At 43.4% G+C, this 14,323-nt stretch overlaps 1 protein-coding gene across 2 annotated transcripts in view; it reads left to right on the plus strand.

The window, feature by feature from the left end:
* The window catches only part of LOC143282343 (leucine-rich repeat-containing protein 49-like), a 65,240-nt gene extending 52,473 nt beyond the window's left edge, over positions 1-12,767 (plus strand). The window contains exons 11-16 of one of the 2 annotated variants that reach the window (XM_076587950.1): positions 1,608-1,763; positions 4,096-4,324; positions 6,363-6,548; positions 7,656-7,832; positions 9,404-9,469; positions 11,008-12,767. In XM_076587950.1, coding sequence (XP_076444065.1) covers positions 1,608-1,763; positions 4,096-4,324; positions 6,363-6,548; positions 7,656-7,832; positions 9,404-9,469; positions 11,008-11,208 — 1,015 coding nt within the window. In that variant the 3' untranslated portion in view covers positions 11,209-12,767. The remainder of the gene's footprint in view (positions 1-1,607; positions 1,764-4,095; positions 4,325-6,362; positions 6,549-7,655; positions 7,833-9,403; positions 9,470-11,007) is intronic. The other variant, XM_076587951.1, reaches the window with a different exon arrangement.
* The last annotated feature ends 1,556 nt before the right edge of the window (positions 12,768-14,323 follow it).

Here is a 14,323-nt window from a genome sequence, read left to right on the forward strand (position 1 = left end):
TGTTTTTCCTCCAGCTGGCTTTCTTTCATTTGTTTTTTTACCAACTCCATGGAGACCCTGTCATCAGACGTTCCTCTGGACATTGTTTTTTAACAACTCCATGGAGACCCTGTCATCAGACGTTCCTCTGGACATTGTTTTTTAACAACTCCATGGAGACCCTGTCATCAGAGGTTCCTCTGGACATTGTTTTTTAACAACTCCATGGAGATCCCATCATCAGAGGTTCCTCTGGACATTGTTTTTTAACAACTCCATGGAGACCCTGTCATCAGACGTTCCTCTGGACATTGTTTTTTAACAACTCCATGGAGATCCCATCATCAGAGGTTCCTCTGGACATTGTTTTTTAACAACTCCATGGAGATCCCATCATCAGAGGTTCCTCTGGACATTGTTTTTTAACAACTCTATGGAGATCCCATCATCAGAGGTTCCTCTGGACATTGTTTTTTAACAACTCTATGGAGACCCTGTCATCAGACGTTCCTCTGGACATTGTTTTTTAACAACTCCATGGAGACCCTGTCATCAGAGGTTCCTCTGGACATTGTTTTTTAACAACTCCATGGAGACCCTGTCATCAGAGATTCCTCTGGACATTGTTTTTTAACAACTCCATGGAGACCCTGTCATCAGACGTTCCTCTGGACATTGTTTTTCAGTCCCTGAAGGAAATAGATATTTTCAGCTTGATTAAAAATGGGTGCGGACCAAATGAGACCCAGGTGAATTTAAGACAGACTATCAGACATGAAATGGTCCTTCTGTGGCTGGGCTGTAGGCTGCATGATTTGATTGGTTAGCTGGGCTGTAAGCAACATGATTTGATTGGTTAGCAGGGCTGTAAGTAAAATGATTTGATTGGTTAGCTGGTTTATAACATGATTTGATTGGTTAGCTGGTTTATAACATGATTTGATTGGTTAGCAGGGCTGTAAGTAAAATGATTTGATTGGTTAGCTGGTTTATAACATGATTTGATTGGTTAGCTGGTTTATAACATGATTTGACTGGTTAGCTTTGCTGTAAGCAACATGATTTGATTGGTTAGCTGTGGTACAAGTAACATGATTTGATTGGTTAGCTGTGGTACAAGTAACATGATTTGATTGGTTAGCTGGTTTATAACATGATTTGATTGGTTAGCTGGTTTATAACATGATTTGATTGGTTAGCTGGTTTATAACATGATTTGACTGGTTAGCTGGGCTGTAAGCAACATGATTTGATTGGTTAGCTGTGGTACAAGTAACATGATTTGATTGGTTAGCTGGTTTATAACATGATTTGATTGGTTAGCTGGGCTGTAAGCAACATGATTTGATTGGTTAGCTAGGCTGTAAGCAACATGATTTAATTGATTAGCTAGGCTGTAAGCAACATGATTTGATTGGTTAGCTAGGCTGTAACATGATTTGATTGGTTAGCTGGTTTATTACATGATACAATTGGTTAGCTGGACTGTAAGTAACATGATTTGATTGGTAATTTGGGAGGGGGTCAGGGGAGGGGTGGGGGGGGGCAGGGGGGGGTACAAGCAGCAATGATCTGATCAGACAGCTTCACTAGGAGCGGCACGGCATGATTTGGGTCGGTTGGTTCAGCAGTGAGAAGAGGGTGAGTCGCCCGGGCAGCGCCCACAGCCACCTGACGGACGCCTCTCAGGACAGCAGCAGGGAGCACGACCGTCCCCGCACCGCACACCGCCGCATGGACCCCACCACCAAGACCTCCGCCAACAAGGAAACCATCATCTTCGGGTCAGTCAGGGAGGGGGGGAAAGGGGGGAAGGATCGGGGGTGGGGCATGGGGGTTTAGGTGGGAGAGGTGGAAAGAGGTTGGAGGAGGGGTGGGGCGCACACACACACACACACACACACACACACACCAGCTCCCATGACACGCACGCACACATGCACACACACATACACACATACTGTCATAGTTTTGCCACAAACCTTCATGTGCCGTAAGTCTCTCTGTGTGTGTGGTTGTGTGCCCAGACCCAACTACAGAATACAATGCAATGCAATGCAGTGCAATACTCTGCTCTACTCTACTCTACTTTACTATACTATACTATGCAGTGCAATGCAATGCAATACAGTATAATATATTACAATGCAAACAATACAACACAATCCAGTATGATACAACAAAATACAATGCAAACAACACAACGCAATACAAAACAATGCAACACAATATAACACAAAAGAACACAGCCAAACACAGCACAGTACCATAAAGTTCAGTCTATTGAGCGCACTGGTATATAAGCCGCACCCACTAAATTTTGGAAAAAATTTAACTTTATACATACATAACCCACACTGGCTTATAAGCTCTACTTATTTCTGGTACCGGAATGCATACTGATACTACAGAAAAGCTGTCAATACTGTAGGTTATGAAATAAACACAAGCAGTAACAACACAAAGAAAAGCAAGTGAAAATACTGCTAGTGCCACAAAAAAAATAATAAATGAACACAACGAAAATAAGATCCATAATTTAGGGATAGTCACATTTATTCAACGTCATCCTGCTCACTGAATCTACTGAAATCTTCGTCTTCAGTGTCCGAGTTGAAGAGAACCAGCACAGTTTCCTCCGCCATCTTGTCACTGACTTCAGCCTCGCTTTCACTTCATGAGCATGAATGCAAAGTGGAGGTCGCTGCTGGTTCGCCGCTTGCACTGTCGTCTGCTAGGTCGATAGCCTTCAATTTGAAGGCTGCATCATAGGCATTGCGTTGCATTTTTGGCATGATGAGGGTGTACTGAATGCTGATCTGAAGGCTTTAATGTGTGGGGATTTGATTTATAAAATGTGAACAGTTAGCACACGATCCTGAAGCTCATCCAAAAATTCATGGACAGAAATCATGATTTTGGTGAGTTGAAGGGTAGCTAAGAATAGACAAGAACGTGACACTCCCAAGATCATTAAAATCCTCAAATAAGCCGCATCATTGTATAAGCCGCAGAGGTTGAAGCTGGAGTAAAAAGTCGTGGCTTTTAGACCGAACTTTACGGTACAATGAATACAATTCAACACAATATGACACAATACCATTTAAACACTATACAACACAACGCACAACCCATTACACCAAATATACAACAAAACAAATCACAATACAGTACAACCCCGCACACCACAATACAACACAATACAGAGGTCCATTTTGGTTTGGGATTACATGACAAGGCCCTACTCTATGCTTCTTGTCATAATGATATCCTGGCATCAACCAGGCCCAAGAGATACGGACACTTGCAGTGTTGGTCAGGAAATTAGAGCAACACACCCAAAGACGCATCTGTGAAGTGGATGATATTCAACTCTGTCTTCCCGTCTAAGCCCACATAGCACACTCAGCTCTGGGTAGGAGCTGGCCACAGGCCAAAAAACCCATCTCTGCTGGGATTCGAACCTGCATCCTCCCAGCCGTCAGTCTGCAACGCTAACCACTTCACCACAGCAACTGGTGCAAAGGGTGTAGTATGACAGTCATGGGAAACGATTTTCATTTTACAATGGAACATTCAAAGCATGCTGAATGATTTATGTAAAAAAGAATATTTGCCAAAAACATATGTTGCCCCCAAAAATCTGTTGTCTGCTTCTGCAGTTAACAAAATTAGTAGTAAGATTTACAGTTGAATTTAAGCTTCTTTTTTTTTTAAATTGGGAACTGTTGTTTGATTTTGTATAGTAAGTTATGTACAAATGGTTGCTTGCATATGTTCAGGAGTTGGGTATGTAAATGATGTAATTCTCCTTTCTGCAGTTTTGTATTGTTTTGTATTATATTGTATTGTGTTAATCTTCGTCACAAAACAGACTTCACTGTGTGAAACTCAGAGGGCATCACCACACAGCAGAACCATCGTTTTATTTTCTTCTCTTTTTTAATAATAATAATAATAATGTACATGTATATAGCGCCCTTTCTCTCTGAGAGTGCGGGGCACTTTGCATGAAGGAAAAATATTACAAATATTTTTGTGAAACTCAAAGCATGAACACACCACCACCAGAAGCGAAAGGTTGACTGACACGTGAAGCGTGGCCTGTCCCACCAGCCCGGGCAACAGCAGCGGCAGCGGCAGCAGTGGTCAGGACCTGAACATGGTGGCAGAGCTGGAGGAGGACACACTCAGCCTGTACGGGCCTCTGGCGCTGGGCGCCTTTGACCGCAACTGGGGGCTGCAGGCCGCCGGGGCCGTCACCACCGTCCTCTTCAAGTTCATCGACTTTGACGAGATCTGCAAGCACCTGCACAAGGTGCGCTCCCGCTTCCCTGGCGCTCAGGTGAGTGAGGTCCGTGAGGATGTCCACGAAGTGTGTTTCATGTTTATTCTAGACTCAGGTGAGTGAGGTCCGTGAGGATGTCCACGAAGTGTGTTTCATGTTTGTTCTAGACTCAGGTGAGTGAGGTCCGCGAGGATGTCCATGAAGTGTGTTTCATGTTTATTCTAGACTCAGGTGAGTGAGGTCCATGAGGATGTCCACGAAGTGTGTTTCATGTTTATTCTAGACTCAGGTGAGTGAGGTCCGTGAGGATGTCCATGAAGTGTGTTTCATGTTTATACTAGGCTCAGGTGAGTGAGGTCCGTGAGGATGTCCACGAAGTGTGTTTCATGTTTATACTAGGCTCAGGTGAGTGAGGTCTGTAAACACGTCCATGAAGTGTGTTTCATGTTTATTGTAGACTCAGGTGAGTGAGGTCTGTGAACACGTCCATGAAGTGTGTTTCATGTTTATTGTAGACTCAGGTGAGTGAGGTCTGTGAACACGTCCATGAAGTGTGTTTCATGTTTATCTAGATTCAGGTGAGTGAGGTCTGTGAACACGTCCATGAAGTGTGTTTCATGTTTATCTAGACTCAGGTGAGTGAGGTCTGTGAACACGTCCATGAAGTGTGTTTCATGTTTATCTAGATTCAGGTGAGTGAGGTCTGTGAACACATCCATGAAGTGTGTTTCATGTTTATCTAGACTCAGGTGAGTGAGGTCTGTGAACACGTCCATGAAGTGTGTTTCATGTTTATTGTAGACTCAGGTGAGTGAGGTCTGTGAACACGTCCATGAAGTGTGTTTCATGTTTATTCTAGACTCAGGTGAGTAAGGTCTGTGAACACATCCTTAGAGTGTGCTCACATTTATCCTAAGCACACAACATGAGCGAATCCATAAAGTGTGCTCATGTTTATCCCAGGCACTGTGGGTGAGGTCTGTAAAACTGGGTTGTTGTTTTTTGTTTTGTTTTGTTTTTTGTTCTCTCTCCAGAACCCAATTTTCTCTCTCTCTCCAGAACCTGATTTTCTTTCTCTGTCCAACAGAACCTGGTTTTCTCTCTCCCTCCGACAGAACCGGATTTTCTTTCTCCAACAGAACCTGATTTGCTCTCTCTCTCTCTCTCTCTCTCTCTCTCTCTCTCTCTCTCTACGAAATCGGGTTGGTGGCCTTGTTTCAGCAGACAACAATTGTGTGTATACACACCATTATATATATATATATATATATATATATATATATATATATATATATATACACTTTTTGTGTTCCTTACGAAGCAGAAGACTGTGGTGAAAAGTGTGAATGTGTGTGGGGAAAGGGAGGAAGGCAAGGGAGGAAGTGGTATGAGCATGTTGCTTACGTCACTAAACATTTGAGTCTTGACTCTCTCTCTCTCTCTCTCTCTCTCTCTCTCTGCTCCACAAACAATAGACCCACAAAGCTTGCTTTTTTTTTCTTTTTTCTTTTTTTTTTTTTTAATAACCAGCTAAAAAAGACAAAAATCATGCTTTTTCCGTGAAGTTTGTGTCTATACCTACATGCAGTGAATTTATTTTATTTCTACCTTTATGCTTTAATGTTTTTACTTGTTCGCCTGTAAATTGGATGTTATTACCTGTAACATCTGCATCAGCAAAGTAATCACTTTTGTATATGTGCAATGGTAAAGTTGTGCTTCTCTGTTTTCTTTATGTCCGCTATATGTTTCTCACTTCGGTCATGTCTCTGTATATGCATAAGTATATATGTGTGTGTGTGTGTGTGTGTGTTGGGTGGAGAGAGTGTGTGCATGTGTATGGATATGGATGTATGATTGCGTTCGTTTTATTACTTTTTACGATGTTAATGATGATGGTGGTGATCATTCTTCATTGTAGTAGCAGTAGATGTAGCAGTGTTAACAAAATTATTATTTTTGTGTCGTTATCGTTAATGTTGTTATTGTTATTGTTGTCACAAGGACAGATTGGAAGACTGGGCGATGCCTAAAATCTTTATCCTTGAGTAATAAAGTTTTTGAATCTTGAAATCTCTCATTCTCTCCCTGACAGAACCTGATTTTCTCCAACACCAACGTGCACAGCCTGCAGCAGATCAACGCGCTGTCTGCGGTTCGATCCCTGGATCAGCTGACGGTGGAGCTGGACGGGAACCCCGTGACCAAGTTCACCCTCTGGCGGCTCTACACCGTCTACAGGCTGGCCCACTTCAACCTCAAGAGGATCAACGGGGTGGAGGTCAGGGGGGTGGGGTTGGGGGTCAGGGTGGAGTTCGGGGGGGGGGTATGTATGTATGGGGGGAGGGGGTTGGGGGAAAGAGGTGTGTGTGTGTGGGTATGAGTGTGGAGGGTGTGAGGATGTTGGGGTGGGGGTGAGGGTGTTGTGGATTGTGTGTCTGTGTGTGAGGCTGTGTGTGTGGGTGGTTGGATGGTTGGGGTAGAGGGGTGTGTGTGTGTGGGGGGGGGGGGTGGAGGGTGTGTGTGGGGGAGGGGGGTGTGGGTGTGTGGCGTGGGGGGGAAGAGAGGTGTGGGGGTGTGTACATCTTTTCTCTTTTCTGTTAATTTAAGTTTGTGTATATGTGTGTGTGTGACTGTATCAGTGTATGTGTGTGTGTGTGTATGTGTGTGTCTTCTTTCTTTAACGTCTTTTCACTTTAAGCGATATTAGACATAGTGTGATTCTGTATGTGTGTGTCAGTGTGTATGGAGGCTGTTGACTGTCCACATGCTGTCCTATTTCAAAGTGCAGAAAATCTAGGGGGTGAGGTTAGGGAAAGGGTGTGCGTGTGGGTGGGTGGTGTATGAGTGAGTGTGGAGTGTGTGTGTGACTGTGAGTGTGTGTAAGTGTATGTGTCAGTGTATTGAAATTGAATAGATACATATTTTTATTATGTAGATAATTTGCTTTCGTTTGGTTTCCATCGTCAGTATTGTTAATGCCTGACGGACGCAATAGCCGAGTGGTTAAAGCGTTGGACTTTCAATCTGAGGGTCCCGGGTTCGAAACTTGGTAATGGCGCCTGGTGGGTAAAGGGTCAACATATGTGCAGACCTGCTTGTGCTTGAATCCTCTTCATGTGTATACGCGAGCAGAAAATCAGACTCGAGCGTTAAAGCTCCTGCAATCCCTGTCAGCGTTCAGTGGGCTATGGAAACAAGAACATACCCAGCATGCACCCCCCCGAAAGCAGAGTATGGCTGCCTGCAAGGGGATGGCGGGTAGGGGTAAAAACGGTCATACACGTAAAAGGCCACCCGTGTACACACAAGTGAACGTGAGAGTTGCAGCCTACCAACGAAAAAGAAGAAGAAGAAGAAGTGATTGTCTGCCCCTGTCCCCTGCTAGGTGTCACCGGCGGACGTCATCAACGCGGAGAGGCTGTTTGGCCAGATGGCCCACATCGTGACGGCCCAGCTCCCTCAGTTCCGCCTGAACTCCCTGGTGGGGGAGGCCCGCAGAAAGCAGGCAGCCACCCTCACTGAGGACAGCAAGCCCACCCGCAAGGGGGACAAGGGAGACAAGGTGTGTGTGTGTGTGTGTGTGAACTTGTGTTTGTGTACCTGTGTGTGTGTGTGTGTGTGTGTGTGTGAACTTGTGTTTGTGTAGCTGTGTGTGTGTGTGTGTGTGTGTGAACTTGTGTTTGTGTACCTGTGTGTGTGTGTGTGTGTGTGAACTTGTGTTTGTGTACCTGTGTGTGTGTGTGTGTGTGTGTGTGAACTTGTGTTTGTGTACCTGTGTGTGTGTGTGTGTGTGTGAACTTGTGTTTGTGTACCTGTGTGTGTGTGTGTGTGTGAACTTGTGTTTGTGTACCTGTGTGTGTGTGTGTGTGCGTGCAAATTTGTATTTGTGTACCTGTATGCATACATGTGTGTGTGTGTGCATGTGTGTGTGAACTTGTGTTTGTGTACCTGTGTTCATACATGTGCGTGTGTGTGTGCATATGTGTGTGAATTTGTGTTTGTGTACCTGTATGCATATGTGTGTGTGTGTGTTTGTGTGTACTTGTGTGTGTGAACTTGTCTTTGTGTACCTGTGTGCATATGTGTGTGTGTGCGTGTGAGTGTGTGTGTGTGAACTTGTGTTTTTGTACCTGTAGTTTGTGTGTGTGTGTGTGTGTGTGTGTGTGTGTGTGTGCATGTGTGTGTGTGGATGTGTGTGTACTTGTGTGTGTGTGTGTGTGTGTGGATGTGTGTGTACTTGTGTGTGTGTGTGTGTGTGTATGTGTGCATGTGTGTGTACCTGTATGTGTGTGTGTGTGCATGTGTGTGTACTTGTGTGTGTGTGAACTTGTGTTTGTGTGCCTGTGTATGTACGTGTGCATTTGTGTGTGGTTTTAAACATATGCAGTTTATTCGCTGGATGTTTTTTTTTATTTGTATACATTGTTGTGCGACACCTAATCATTGTCTTACCACGCGTGCTTGTGTGTTTGTGAGTGTGTCATTTTGTCTTAGTCTTGGGTCAACTACTGTGAGTTAAGATAAGAATAACTTTATTATCTCCAACTGGAGAAATTTGGTCAGGTGCATTATCACAACATAGACAAGTAAACAACATGGGGACCATAACTGTAAAAGTCAACAACAGCTTTTACAAATATTACGAAGATACAAATGTAAAAAATATCACATACACCGTTTCATACATACATCCACACATTGCAGGTAATAACTAGTATTCTTAATGTAAAAACAGAAAAAATTAAGAAACATTATTTGAATATAATTATAAGCATAGCCTACTATACTGCACATTGATTATAATAGACAGATAAGATAATAATAAAGATAAATTGCGGAAAACCGCAACCAGATAATCAGCACACACCTGCACCCACCCACCCCACGCACTCGGATTACTTGATTAAACAAGAGAAATAAACATATGTTCTCAAATAAAAGCATTTCACATATTCGCTTTTAAAACATTGCAATTAATTATTACGTCTGATTTGACTTGTTGCAATGTCTTTTATGATGCTGCGCTTGTTCAATTTTTGTATGTTGGTGTGTACAACGAACCTGTGATTGCACACGTTAATTTCCATGTGGATTAATAAAGTGTTTTTGAATTGAATTGAACTGAATTTGAAGGCACACGTGGAGCAGCCGGGAAGAGCCGCCCTGAGTTACAGCCCCCCAGACGTCAGATCGAGCAAGGTCAGGTTGTCAGCTACTGTTGTTGTGGGTTTTTTTAGGGGATTTGGGGGCTCACATGAGTGTGAGAGTGTGTAAATAGAAATCGTGTGTTTTTCAGTTGTGTGTGTTTACCCCCGAAAAACGGAGTATGGCTGCCTACATGGCGGGGTTAAAAACGATCATGCACATAAAAGCCCACTTGTGTACATAGGAGTGAACGTTCGAGTTGCAGCCCACAAACACAGAAGAAGAAGAAGAAGTGTGTGTGTGTGTGAGTGTGTGTGTGTGTCTGTGGTAAACTTCATTTTCTCTAGAAACACTTTTTCTGTCGCTCTGTGTGTTAGAGTGTAAAATTAGAGATCATGTGCTTTTCAGTTTGTGTGTGTGTGTCTGTGTCTGTGTGTGTGTATGTGAGAGAGTGAGTGTGTCTGTGGTAAACTGTGATATGTTCATTTTCTCAGGAAACACTTTTGTCTGTCAGCGCCAAAAATTGTCTGAACAATAGAAAGGGGTCAGTTCTTTGCGTACATTCTTATTAATCCAAATGACAGTGCACTTCTGTGAAAGACACAAAAATTCTGCAGAGAAGCCAGAAATGTTTCCAAAGTCAGGTTGCTGTAGTATTTTTATTTCTCATTCACACAATTTTGCACTTTCATCTGAGGTACTGACACACTGATTAATAGCAGTCATCTTATCATTTTCGGTTAAAATGGGAACTTCTTCTGCTTAGTATGGATGTGACATTGATGCACATACCTGCCAAGAGCAGCACAGTTCTGCCATGTAATGGTACATCAGTCTGGCGACACTGTTACAATTTTTGTCAGATTTTAGAGTATGACTCTACCTCCCCCCTCTCTCTCTGTGTGTGTCTCTGTCTGTCTGTCTGTCACTCTCTCTCTCTCTCTCTCTCTCTCTCTCTCTCTCTCTCTCTCTCTCTCTCTCTCTCTCTCTTTCTCTCGCTCTCTCTCTGCAATGACATATATAATGTAGTATTGTGTAGTCTAGACCCTGTTTCAGGGCGGGGACTGGATGAAAAAAAGCGTGCCAGTGCTTATCTATTATCCTCAAAAGTAAAGAATTTGTCTTGTCTTCTCTCTCTCTCTCTCTCTCTCTCTCTCTCTTTCTCTCCTCTGTCTGTCTGTCTGTCTCTCATTCTCTCTCCCCCCCCTCCTTTCTATCTCTCTCTCTCTCTCTCTTTCTCTCCTCTGTCTGTCTGTCTGTCTCTCATTCTCTCTCCCCCCCCTCCTTTCTATCTCTCTCTCGCTCTCTGTCTTACTCCATCTCTTGTCCCCAACTCCATTTTTCTTCGTTCTATTCACTTATGCTGTACTTCATCGATCCTTTACCCAAGGGCTGAATGGGGCCGGGGGAGGGAGGGGAGGGGGGCTCGGGGGGGTGGGGGGGGGGGGGGGACAAACATTCTTGTCACTGTGCCTATCTCAGTATCAGTATGTGAAAATAATGATTAAAAAGTATAGAAAAAAAAGTATATATAAAAAAGAGAGAAGAAAACAGCACCATCACCGTTGTGCTCTCACTGACTTGACTGACAGGAGGTGGAGCAGAAGCGCACCTTTGCCAAAGCCTACCTGGGCGAGATGCTGAAGGACTCCACGTTCTGCGACCGCAAGCGCATGGAGCTGTCGCGCCTCTGGCCCTCCCTCTTCCTCTCCCTGGTCCAGGCGGCCGTCTCCCAGCTGACTGACCCCAAGTCCTACGCCAAGACCGCCTTGGAATCGCTGGAGCGTAGCTAACGACGGAGAGAGTGGAAGTGTTGACGGGGGGAGGGGACCGGGTGTGTGCTGGATTCGTTCGAATCAGAAGGTGGATGTTTTGGTGTTGGTGTTGGTGTGTCCGGAATGAAAGGAAATTACGCCGCTCTGAGCGAGGGTTGGAATATCGACAAAGAAAACATGAGGTGTCACGGGGTTTTTTTGTGTGTGGAGCCAAGACAGGTGGCCGTGTAATCTGTCACTGTCATCTGGCATCTGTTCACTTTTTTTTTTCTTTTGTTTTATTCAGTACAGCAGATGTGATAAAACGCATATGGATCAGCCCACACGCTTTGACGCCTCCTTGAAACTGAAACTGGAAACGTGACAGTGTGAGATGCCCCGGACTGTGCGGTTCATTCTTGTTTTGTTTATTTGTTTGTTTCCATTTGTTAGCACTGACAGAAGTCTGGATCGACACGGCTGGTTTGGTGATGAGCTGTATCTGTGATCTCTCTCTCTCTCTCTCTCTGTGTGTGTGTGTGTGTGTGCGTTGGAGCTCATGTACGTTTATATGTATTTGACTGTGCTTTCATATTTGTGAAACTGCATGTTTGGTGCATATCTGTTATGCATGTGTGGGTGTATGTGTGAATGTGTGTCTTCATGTTTTACATTTATTTGCTTATTTATCATCATTGTTGTCTTATTTATTTATTTATTTATTATGATTATTATTATTTTATTATTATTTTCATTACTACTACCTTTTTTTATATCATAATTATTATTTATTTACTTATTTATGTAAGCTTATCTATAATTTATTCACCTTTTTTTTTTTTTTCCCCTCAAGGCCTGACTAAGCGCGTTGGGTTACGCTGCTGGTCAGGCATCTGCTTGGTAGATGTGGCATAGCGTATATGGATTTGTCCGAACGCAGTGACGCCTCCTTGAGCTACTGAAACTGAAACTGAAACTCTCTCTCTTCAGAATGTTTGGCCTCTGGTTCTGTGACTGTCCTTGCCGCTTGTCGGGGCCACCTGAGTGCAGAGCTTTCATGCGTTCCTTTGTGTCGTTACGCTTCGGGACAACAGACTGCTGAAAAAACTGAGTGTCCAGTCTTCTTCTTCTTCTTCTGCATTCGTGGGCTGCAACTCCCACGTTCACTCGCATGTACACGAGTGGGCTTTTACGTGCATGACCATTTTTACCCCGCCATGTAGGCAGCCATACTCCGCTTTCGGGGGTGTGCATGCTGGGTATGTTGTTGTTTCCATAACCCACCGAACGCTGACATGGATTACAGGATCTTTAACGTGCGTATTAGATCTTCTGCATGCGTTTACACATGAAGGGGGTTCAGGCACTAAGCAGGTCTGCACATATGTTGACCTGGGAAATCGTAAAAATCTCCACCCTTTACCCACCAGGCGCCGTCACCGTGATTCGAACCCGGGACCCTCAGACTGAAAGTCCAACGCTTGAACCACTCAGCTATTGCGCCAGTCAAGTGTCCAGTCTAACTGCAAGGTCTGAACACTCTTTGGAAAGACTATGTTATGAACAGTTAATGGCTGTCAGTGAGGTGGGGGGGTGGTGGGGGGCAGGGAAGGGAACTGTGGAAAAAGACCCCCCCCCACCCCCCCCACAACCCCCCCCAAAAAAATGTATTCAGATATCTCATCATGCACAGCATCAAACAAAGAAACAGATCACTTCTTAGTTTTTAGTTTATTGTATTTTATTTATTTATTTTTATTATACAGGCAGACAGCAGAGGCCATTTCTTTTTTTTTTCTTCTTTTTTTTTCTTTTTTTTTCCGGCCCCATCATCTGTACCGTTTCAGTGGCATTACTCCCACGCCGCTCATTTAGATTCCCCCATACACGGCCACACCCGGGTTCATCCGTCGTAGTTCCAGCGTCGGCAGTCCACAGGGAACCATCGATGTTAGGTCGCCAGGAGGCCACACACCAGAGGAGACCCTGCACTGCTGCTGAGTCACTTCGGTGGTGCCTGTTCTGTTTTTTAACGTACTTAGGACACCACCTACTAAGCCCCATACTAACGACAATAATGGCTTAGTCGCGGAGCCAGACTGAGTGAGCGTCCCTCCCAGAGTGGAGAGCAGAGGCCATTTCAGTTTTTGTTTTTTTTTAATGAAAAAGAGTCATTGTAATATCGCATATTGTGTGTTATTTGGAACCTTCAAATGGTAGCACGCATGAATTACGTTGAAAAAGTCATTCAGTACCAAATGGTTTTTTGATGTTATTTTTTTTTTATGTGTGTATTGCTTTCTCTCATGGCATTCTCACAACCTTTCACTACATTTTAGACACTCTAGCTCAAACATAGGGAGCATGAGTAAAAAAAAAAAAAAAAAAAAAAGAAAAGAAAAAAAGAAAGATAAATAGATAAGTTTTCATTAACTATTTTCCTTCAGAGTGGACACTGTATACAACATTGGCGAACCCTTTATCTGAATAATTGATGAATGAAAATACAATGTGGTACTGCTGTATTTTTCCAGTATCATGTTTCAGTCAAAGAGCTACACTGATTCCAGCTTCTCCTATCAATTGCTCAAGCTCAGGACTGGTTGATAACTTGTTCAGCACATGTATGTACATGTTGAAGGATTGTGACTTATATGTATTTGACTGTGCTTTCATATCTGTGAAACTGCGTTTTTGTTATGCATGTGTAGGTGTATGTGTGAATGTGTGTCTTCATGTTTTATATTTATTTGCTTATTTATCATCATTGTTGTCTTATTTATTTAATTGTTTGTTTATTATTATTATTATTTTTTTTTTTTTCATTACTACTACCTTTTTTTTTAATATCATAATTATTATTTATTTATGTAAGCTTTTTTTTTTTTTTTTTTTTTTTTTTTCTCAAGGCCTGACTAAGCGTGTTGGGTTACACTGCTGGTCAGGCATCTGCTTGGCAGATGTGGTGTAGCGTATATGGATTTGTCCGAACGCAGTGACGCCTCCTTGAGCTACTGAAACTGAAACTGTGACTGGAGAGGGATTGGTGTTGTGTTGTTTTTGTTGCTGCTGCTGTTGTTTTTTTCTGGTCACGTTGTTCACCATGAAGGGATTTGACTTGCTCTGCAGTGCAGAGTGAAGAAAACAGTTTGGA

The sequence above is a fragment of the Babylonia areolata genome, chromosome 5 (assembly GCF_041734735.1).
Source record: "Babylonia areolata isolate BAREFJ2019XMU chromosome 5, ASM4173473v1, whole genome shotgun sequence".
NCBI classification, from domain to species: domain Eukaryota; kingdom Metazoa; phylum Mollusca; class Gastropoda; order Neogastropoda; family Buccinidae; genus Babylonia; species Babylonia areolata.